The sequence below is a fragment of the Epinephelus moara genome, chromosome 9 (genome assembly GCF_006386435.1).
Source record: "Epinephelus moara isolate mb chromosome 9, YSFRI_EMoa_1.0, whole genome shotgun sequence".
Classification (NCBI taxonomy): domain Eukaryota; kingdom Metazoa; phylum Chordata; class Actinopteri; order Perciformes; family Serranidae; genus Epinephelus; species Epinephelus moara.
Window position 1 is genome coordinate 20,207,781 of NC_065514.1, and position 9,806 is coordinate 20,217,586.

The 9,806-nt window shown below is 41.3% G+C and overlaps 1 protein-coding gene across 1 annotated transcript; it reads right to left on the reverse strand.

Moving 5' to 3' along the window:
* Positions 1-741: 741 nt before the first annotated feature.
* Positions 742-7,093, reverse strand: LOC126395991 (synaptic vesicle 2-related protein-like). The gene is made up of 16 exons (XM_050053793.1): positions 6,976-7,093; positions 6,626-6,753; positions 4,942-5,027; positions 4,758-4,856; positions 4,575-4,646; positions 4,159-4,283; positions 3,984-4,047; positions 3,741-3,866; positions 3,538-3,666; positions 3,342-3,415; positions 2,433-2,509; positions 2,230-2,334; positions 1,903-2,014; positions 1,717-1,798; positions 1,541-1,630; positions 742-1,433 (listed from the first exon to the last, which is right to left on the reverse strand). The coding sequence occupies exons 1-16, from the start codon at positions 7,035-7,037 to the stop codon at positions 1,236-1,238; spliced, it is 1,629 nt and encodes a 542-aa protein (XP_049909750.1). The 5' UTR covers positions 7,038-7,093; the 3' UTR covers positions 742-1,235.
* Positions 7,094-9,806: the final 2,713 nt, after the last annotated feature.

Sequence of the window (9,806 nt, forward strand, 5' to 3'; positions counted from 1 at the left end):
TAAGGTGGAGCATTTACTTGTGATGTTGCTCAATGCACGAGTTGACGATGTGAATCCATCAACACGCCTTAAATTTCACTGTGACAACTTTGACCATTACTTTAATTTTTACTGTCTCTCTCGGTTGACACAGACTTTTAGTAATGAGTGCATGTTCAAGCATTTAAAAATATTGCGACCGGATTATGTGAACTGCATAAATTCTAACCCTCACTCTGAGAAAAAATAAAAGCGTTGCAGAGTGTTGTTCCTGTAGGCTACAGCCGGCTGCACTTGCCTTAGAAGGACTGAATGCTCATACCCGCTATTTTTAAATATCCCATGGAGAGAGACTCTCACTGCAGCCTGTGCTATTTGTTCTGAAAATGTCAGCGTGCAGCCTCGTTCTGTGGACGATAAACGAGGTGCAGACTGATAAAGGAGAAAATACAGTGAGTGCTATAAGGAGCAGTGAGTGACAACAGCCCCGCCCATGTTCAAGGGTTCTGTTTGCAGTGGAAACGCTACGGTCTAGGTACCATGTCTGAAGGGTTACTTTGGTTCCAAAGGTACAATACTGAAAATGCTTGGTGGAAACGGGGCTTATGTGGTGGTTTTGCATCTCTTGTAGTCTTTATGAGTCTCTTCATGGTCAGTACGTGCTCATTTGGCATTTGACATCTTGCAAGTGAAAGTCAGGGGCCCCCCTGACACTTTGGCCCCCTGTGCCTGTGCTCAGCAGGCCTGATCAGTAATTCATCCATGAATAGAACCATGAACTATGATCCACTGACTTTATTTAATAGAGACAAAAGCATATTGGTCAACTTTAATTAGTGAAAGGCATCCTGGCTTCATATATATAAATAAATACATTAAGTCATTTTTATCCACATGTAAAATAAAGGTCTCTGTCTCTTAAAGGCAAGGCTTAAAGTGTGCAGCTGTAAGCAGAGCCCGTACAGTGAATCATCATTGTCCCTCCGTTGCTTGTCATGGCCTTGATGAAGAGAGGGTAAACAAACCAGTCCAAGCACAAGTGTGCTTCCGCTCTCATTAGACATGGGAAGTAGGCCTACCCTCAATTATCACTCCCAGCCTGTAATGAGATTGTCCCCCCGTTGTTCTTCACCCATCATCGCTCACAGGATTCATTTCAGAGTAAAACAGGCAACTGTGGCATCTACAGTTGCCTGAAGTAAACAAAATATCCTTTCTGTTCCATTTTTATTTCAGTCCTCCTGATTGTTTTATCTCTACTCCGAGGGATGTGTTGTATTATTTGAGTTGCTGGTTGGGGCGACCGTCTGCTCTCCGGCCTCCTGATCATGACCAGACTCCTGGAGAGTTCTGCCCAGCGTCTCAATGGGCAGCAGCAGGGATACAATGCCACCCAACAGACTTAAGACACAGTAAAACGACAGGGTCACAGGCAACGATGCCCGCAGCAACACCTAAAACCAAAACACAAGATGTGAGGAGCCAGGAGAAGAAACGTGAAGCCTGCGGAGTCTAATATCAGAATGCTACTGGAACTTATTTCTTGGTCACCTCTGCATACCTGTGCCACAAAGGGAGTGATCAGGGCACCCAGCCTGGCTACTGCACTACAAGTCCCCATTGCAAAGGCTCTGATTTCTGTAGGGTACACCTAATGAGAGGAGAGATGATTTTTTTCCAGTTGAAATGATCTATAAAAAAAAAACATTCCAGAGGTAAAATGATGAGTAGACCTACCTCTGGTGTGTAAACAAAAACAACCTGGAATCCCCCAGAGACAGAGGCTCTGGCAATAAAGATGCAGATTGTAATACCCAGCCTGCATGGACAGAAAGACAGACACGGTGAGTGAAGAGATCAGCCTTCATATTTTAATATAGTGCTGTTCCAATATGAAAACTAAACACGCAGACACAAACTTACCTCCCAATACAAGCATACAAGGGCAGAATGAACAAAGAAAACACAAAGAAAGTCAGAGCCATACTCTTCTTCCTGCCAATACAGTCAATTCCCAGAAGGACGATCACAATACCTGAAGCAAACATGAGAAACACACAGCAAACACTGTCAAACATTGTAAAAAAATTGAACAGTAACTGTATCCATGTTGAATCAGATTCTTCTCATGAATGCACTATGATGAATTATATAGCATGAGGGAACTGTTCCTGGCGACAGCATCATGAAGGTCTTCACCTAACAGTTTCAATTATATACTACATCTACTACTAATAGTGGGCATTTTACCTGGAAATTCAGCCATGGTCGTCCATAAAAGGTCTTTGTAGTCAGCTGATGTCAAATATTTGCATTCCAGATTACATTTCGGTTCAATCTTGGCCCCATGCGCCGCTACGTGGTAGAGGGACAGTTTTTTAATGGTGTTAGTTCCAATTTAAGACGCCACATGACAAATGTTAAGAGCTCATCCACGTAGAGCTGTTACTCACCTGCACATTTATTTCCAGTTTGGAAAAGCTCAGTTGTCAACAGGACTATTCCGTAATAGGTGAAAGCATTTACAAACCTTTGGATAAAATAACAGGAAAAGGTTTTAATTGTGTAAAAGCATCTAACACATGGCTGGATAACACACTAGCAGACACTGGAGCAAAAATCAGCTATGGTCCCCTGTTGCCCCAACTCTCTGTGCATCATATATGTACACACGTACCCTCAACTGGCTTCAACCACTACTTGGTAATCCAGTTGCTGGTAGGAATGTCAACAGTCAACTGTTAAGTGCCTCTGATTGGCTTACTCTGACATTCTTACCCTTACCCTAATAAATCTCACTCCTCCTGCCTAAGCATAACCAATCCAACCATTGGGAGCAGTGACTACTAGCCAATCAGAAGAAGATTAGGGTGGGTCATGCCTTTGCCATAGAAAAAGAAAATCTGTGTCCCGGTGGTGGTACCAGCGGTAATCATGAAAGAGCGGTGCTGCTAGCTAGCTAGCTAGCTAGCTCCCACTTGACCCGGGTGGTGTGCAGTACAGAGCATTCGAGGCTAACGTTACCTAACCACTGTAGATCAGAGGGTGGGCAGTGGGCACTATGTTTTTGCATGTTAACGTACCCAGCCAACCGTCTGTCAGCAAAGCCAACAGAAAATTCAATGAAAGGCAAGACATTTACATCACAAAACATTAAAACATCACCACCTCTAAATGGACAGCACTTTGAAATGCATCACCAAAGCTCCCACTTAGTCAACAGAGTGCCAAAGTAAAAGGAAAGGCCTGTATTTCATGTCAATTGCTTTTTAAAAACAAATAATTGGGCTATTGAAAGCAAAGTTAACCGAAACTGACATCCCTAGTTATGGAGAGGAGAAAAAAAAGTTACTCAAACTAACCAGGTAAACAACAGAAGAATAGTAGTTTTCCGATACTGAGGAGTGAAGAGATCTTTGATCCGTGCATGTTTAGTCTGCAAAATTAAAATAACAATTACAGAAGGCATGTTTGTTAATATCAACAATTGAGCATTGTAAAGGACACTTGTTCCCCTTATCTGAACAAATGTATGAACCTATTTATCTTTTACCTCACCTGTTTACAGGTGATAAGCCTCCCCTGAGGCATGGGCTTGCCGTTGTCGTTTGCGATGCGTGTTAAAGTCGCCATGGCCTTCTCCGTTTGTCCCAACAGCAAATGAAAACGAGCACTTTCAGGCAGCCACTGTGTAACACAGAAAGTTTAGTTGAGAGCTCCACTCCAGCTGGATTTATTTCATTGATAAACAGTATACTTACAAAACAGAAGCAAATAAAGATTGCCATTGGTATAGTGGACAAGCCGAGCAGCGCCCTCCAGCCGAGAGTGGGCATTATGAACAATGCCAGGAGGACCTCGAACACAGAGCCAATCGCCCAGAAAGCCTGATGCACACAAACACATCAGACAGAATGAAATCAAAGAGCAGTTTACTTAATCAGATCAAAGATTCAACAGAATGAGGTAAAAGTCATGCATTAATAATAAAAACACCACATTACCGCGATCAGCATGACGCAGATGCCTCTTGCCTTCACAGGGAGGAATTCTGAGTACAGCGTCACCCTAAAAAGAGACTGAATGTTTGTTGCTAATCATTTCATAGCTATTAAAATGATCTGGTGCACTCAGTGCAGGCTTCATCTCGTCAAAAGCGGAAGACACAGTGGAACTTACGACTGAGCCGATCCACCGATGCCAAAGCCTACGAGGGCACGCAGGACCAAGAGCCAGCCGTACACTGGAGCGAAGGCACTCAATATGCCGTACATAATAGCCCAGCACATAGACATCGTCAGACCCTGTTTACCACAGAGACATGTACATAAAACACACAAGTTTAACATCAAATAATGTACAAAAAACACCAAATCATTTCTGGGATCTCTGCCTTTTCACGTAAGCCAGGAGAGCAGCAGCAGAGACGCCCTAGTGTACAGACCAGAGCATGCATCAGTGACAACAGAAAAAAACATTCAATAGTCAGACACAGCTTGAAAACGAGGAGCTGGGGTTATAAACATAGACTTGAGTTCGGCATCTCTGAACTAACACTGTGCTCAACACTTAGAAAACCCAGACATGAGACTTACTACTCTTCTGCCGTACGTGTCGCACACATTCCCCCAAAAAGGTGCACCAAGGCCCATTCCGACAAAGACCACCTGTGGCAAAAAAAATCCAAAAAAAAATCTTCAGAGCAAATATTTTCACACATTGCAAAATCAACAAGCTGTAGAATAACACTTCTCTGAGAATACCTAAAGGGACTTTACCGATGTTATGAGAGCCACCTGATAGCCGGGGAGCCTCCACTCACAGTGCAGCTGCGGACTCAAGATACTAAGGAGCATCATCTCCATGGCGTCTGCTATCTACTCCCAGAGAGGCAGAGTGCTACATAAGAGATATATCTGGAAGTCAGAGTGAGAACTTTTCTACATGTTTTAGGATTCTTACCCATGACAGTCCGGTGAGGATAGACATTTTCCACTGGAACTTTCCAAAGCCGATGCCCTCCAGTACATCGTCTATTGTAAAGGTCTCTGTAAGGACAACACAGTCACTGCAGGTTCAAAGTCCCCTGTAGAATCGCAACAAGCACTACATAATGCATAAATAATATGTTAAAATATCTGTTATCGCACATCTCAAAAAGGTTCTTAATGATGTTAAAATAATATTTTAGTTGGGAGCTTACAACAGTGGTGGCCCCACGAATGAAAATCACATACTGATATACTTTGATTTCTTATTTTCCAGTTAGTGTTTCTCATTATGTTATGTGCACAGACTAATACTGAAATCCGATGGCCTGTCCTTGGGCCCTCCTAAGGTGTTGTCTGATGATTATGATATGTAAAACAACAGCTGATTTGTTGACTGAAGTGGTTTACTCAAACACATTATTACATCCACAGATGTCCCCAAACTGCTGTTGCATCATTTCAAATGTTCATACTTATTACATACTACATATTATCTGTAATTTCTCTGTCCTGCATGTAAAAGAACAGAGCATATTTCGCCCAATTCTTATGGGTCTTGTAGTCAATGACACTCCTGACCCTAAGTGCACTTTTGAACAGGTTACTGGCAAAAATGATAAACAAATGGCTCTTATGTTGTCGTCAGAGAAAAGAAACAGTCTGTCTTATCACCTTAGGTTTTCTAGAAGTGTTTTTAAGCTCCTAAATACACACTTCTGTCTGTGTTGATTTGATTGTCACCCATAATCACACATTATATACATTGTTTTATCTTTTTTATTGAAAAGCACCAGGACAAAACCTTAGAAAGACTGGCTGATAACTGTCTCCCTTATGAAGCAGAAGCAGAAGCAGATTAGACTTAACTATGTAAATGTGTTGCTAACAGGCCTCAGATCAGCACACAAACTCTAAGTCTGTGTGTTTTTGCTTTAAAGTACATCTCTGAGGTATTTGTACTTAAGTATCCTCTGTTAAATACAACTTTTTACTTCTACTCCAAAACATTTTAAAGGGAAATACAGTACTTTTTACCCCCTTTTGTTCACATACTACACAGTAGATACTTTAAAAATTAAAATTCAACAAAAAAACATTACATTAAATGATCAAATATGACACTTTGTTAAACAATTAAAATGATCTATATGCTGACCAACGACAAGATTGAAGGATTGCTCACATGTCAATTTGCCAAAAATACTGATCCAGTCATATAATGGTACAACCTTGACAGAGGACAATATGCTGCCTAATGAACATGTTTACCTTCAATATTTTAAGTACATTTTGTTACTAATACCTCTGTATTTTCAGTACAACTTTGAATGCAAGACTTTCACATCATGGTATTGCTACTTTTACCCAAGGAAATTCTCTAAGTACTTCCTCTACAGCTGATAGTAGGTCAGCTGATCTACTGATCACTGCTACGATGTACATCTGTTCCTCAGTTCATAAGCAAACTGTTGCCTCTTATTTCCTCAACAAAAACAAGTATAGTCAGGGTAGAGTGATTTTCAGTTTGCAAAAATTAGACACATACATTTGTACTGAAAAGCCACCGCGATGACTGTATTCTTCACATTTCCTCACATGGCAGACAGACAAGAATCAAACAGTGTACGAGCTACAATGAACAGTGTTGTACAAACCCTCAGTTTTATCACTCCCAGATGCAGACGTGTTTTCCCCTGGGTCGACTCCTGCTGAGGATATAGTGCAGATCTCATTGTCTGTTCCCTGGTCCTCATCACCTTGACCAATGAAATTTCCCTCATCCCTAAATGTCAGCACATCAAAAAGAGAAATTTAGGCAATATTAAGCGCAAAAGTTTGAGTTTTAAGTACAATATATCACCTAATGACAGCAGTTCGCCTAAGCCTGGACACACACAAGCCTGCGGCAACACTGTAAACACAGCTGACCAGGTTTTTGTCTCAGTGTTTCCGTATTAGCATTACAAACATATGAAGAAATACACCTGTCTACATGCTGTCTTACCTCAATTCAGGATTTCTCCACCGCTTGTAAGCAATCCTGGCTCCTCTGCTCAGCCTGTCCATTTTGGTGTTGGTCTCAAATAGCTCTCCCCTCTGCTACACACACACCTGTTTTGCCAAACCTGCTGGTGCAGTCACTTCAGGTTTCAGTGAGACAACCAATCAGAGAACAATACCTCAGGAGAAGAAAAGGGAGGGGTCACACCAGGAAACTAGGCTAATGTGAAAGAGTGAGTGGACATGAGCTTTGTATAGTTTTTGACACTGAAAGCGTGGGTAAGCTGTATTTATTGAAACATTCTCTCTAGAGCAGTGGTTCTCAGACATTTTTTAAATAGTGTGCTCCCTTTGAAATATTTTTTTTCAGCTAAGTGCACCATGACAAGCCCAAAACATTTTGGCCAGAAACACCTCACACAGTGAACAAAAGGAAACGTGATTGCATTTGTTGTGGCAGCTGACAGGTTAGGGCAGGGATTAACTGAACTGAAAGTAGTTTAAATATAACTGGGTTTTATTGGCTGTTTGTCAAAGTAAAACATTTGACAATAATTAAATTGCAAACATTAATCTAATCAGTGGAGTTAAATGAAACTCTAGCTTAGGTTCTTATCCAGTCCGACTTACAATACGTGTAACAGTGAGCAAAGCATAAGGTCAATTAATTGTTCATCAAAAGTTAAGGCAAACACAAAGTGTGTGTCAGAGTCCATACACTACTCCTCTGACTACAAGAGGATTATATGAGTGAATAATAAAAGATACAATGTTGAAGTAAGTGAACAAATATTTGACATGATTCACCAAGGGGGGTTGACATGACGTACAGCTCACAACTACAGCACTGTAGCTCACTAGCTGATTAGCAGCCATAGCCTGCAGCCAACAGCAGGTTGTGCTCTCATCCTTCTGGTGTTGGTCAAATAGCCAGAGGGCTTACTGTAACTGTGGAGGTGGCTGTTATCAGATGTTGCTCTTCCTGAGTTCATGGCTGTGTTTATGTTTGGACATAGTTAGACACAACAATCATTGTGGTAATGACACTTTCAAAAGCCTATTTTCTCTCTTCCAAGAAGCCCCAGGAGAGAAGGGGATTCTCTCGTTTAAGTAAAAGTATTACTTCCTGTTGCATGTATATGAGAACATGAAACTCAGACTTCATGAGGCTGCCTTTTCAGGCCAGCTGCTCCTCTGACACTGGACTCTGGGTTACCTACAGTATCTCAAACAAGTGTTTTAGTGGCAGAAAACTACAATGAGCTGAGACCAGTGGCTATATAGAATATACACAATCTATGTGTAGGATGCCTATTTGTCCTGTAGGGGTCACTATACTGTCATGGGTGTCTGTCTATATATGTAGAAACCTTCAGGGATAGGTGTTGAGTGTCAAGTCAGTGTTATGGTGAAAATGTGTTTATTTGAATGGTTTATGAACACAGATTCATGGATGTTTGCATGTTTTTCATTTAAGACTACAGTTTTAACCTGATGAGCAGCAGTAGGTTATGTCAGGCAAACGCGTCAACTACTAAACAGCCTGTCTATGTAGCCCCTCAGTGGCTTTAGGTTTAGGCTAAGCGGCTATATACACAATATGCTACAACTAGTTTCATATAACATATGTATGTGAAGACTTTGAAGGAGTTTCATAAAGGGTCTTTAGTGTATTTTTTGGCAAACGTGGTTGCTTCACACACATCTCCAACATGGTGGTACAGTCAATCTATACAGTAACCACACTTGTTAGGTGGACACCCAAGATTAGTGTCGCCAATTCAGTATCTCCCCCAATGTCTTCCCTTCTGTCCCTTCTGTTGAGTTATAACATTGAATAATGGCCAGAAAAGTGTTTTTGCAGAACATTGTGATGTCACAGTGAGGTTGACCTTTGACCTTTCGGATATAAAATGCCATAACTTTATCATTTTGTCCTATTAGACATTAGCATGAAATGTTTTCATAATTAAGAAATACATTTTTGAGTTACAGCCCCAAACATGTTTTGTGAGGTCACAGTGACCTTTGACCTTGACCACCAATTCTAATCAGTTCATTCCTGAGTCCATGTAGACATTTGTGCCAAGCTAGAAGAAATTCCCTTAAGGCGTTCCTGAGATGTCATGTTCATGAGAATGGAACGGACAGACAGTCCAAAAGCATCAAGCCTCCGGCCATGGCTGTCAGCGGTGTGGAGGCGTAAAAATATAAAACATGATGCCATGTTTCGGAAAATGGTCAGCAGTAAATTGAAAAGTACATGAGATCTCTTGTAAATGGATAGTGTTTAGAAACACTGGTACAGTCTCCAAGGTACAAAGACCCCTGAAAGTACCAATACACAATGTAAAAATACTCCATTACGAGTAACAGTCATGAATTCAACATCCTATGTATTATCAGCACATATTCATAGTTCGGACTTTTCACTTCTTTTTTTTTTTCTAGCATTTGGATTTTCTACTACAAAAACCTATATTTAATGCACTACTAGGAGACTGCTTCAGACTGCAGCCCCCTAACAAGCTTCTATCAGGTTAGGACTGACATTTTTTAGAGTGCTACTAAATGATGGCAGTTGGTGGCACCTCGTGAGTGTGGCAGAAATTAAGTTGTCATCAATGCTAGTGCTGTTAGCCAAAGTCAGCAATTTTGGCAGACATCTCTCAACAGCACTTTCTTGTATACCTAAAGTGAATTCATATGCTGAGTCCTTAAAGTGGCACTCATATCCCTTTTCCACTACTCTGGCTCTGGTTCTTCCACAGGTTAGTTTTGAGCGGTACAATTGTAATCGAGGATGTGTCATCAGTGGAGGGCGTTGCACCATGT

Coding starts and splice junctions, on each gene's coding strand:
- LOC126395991 (XM_050053793.1), bottom strand. CDS start 7,037: ATGGACAGGCTGAGCAGAGGAGCCAGGATTGCTTACAAGCGGTGGAGA. Junction 5,028..6,625: donor TGGGAGTGATAAAACTGAGG/GTTTGTACAACA, acceptor TTGTCCTTACAG/AGACCTTTACAATAGACGAT. Junction 4,284..4,574: donor ACACGTACGGCAGAAGAGTA/GTAAGTCTCATG, acceptor TGTGGTAAACAG/GGTCTGACGATGTCTATGTG.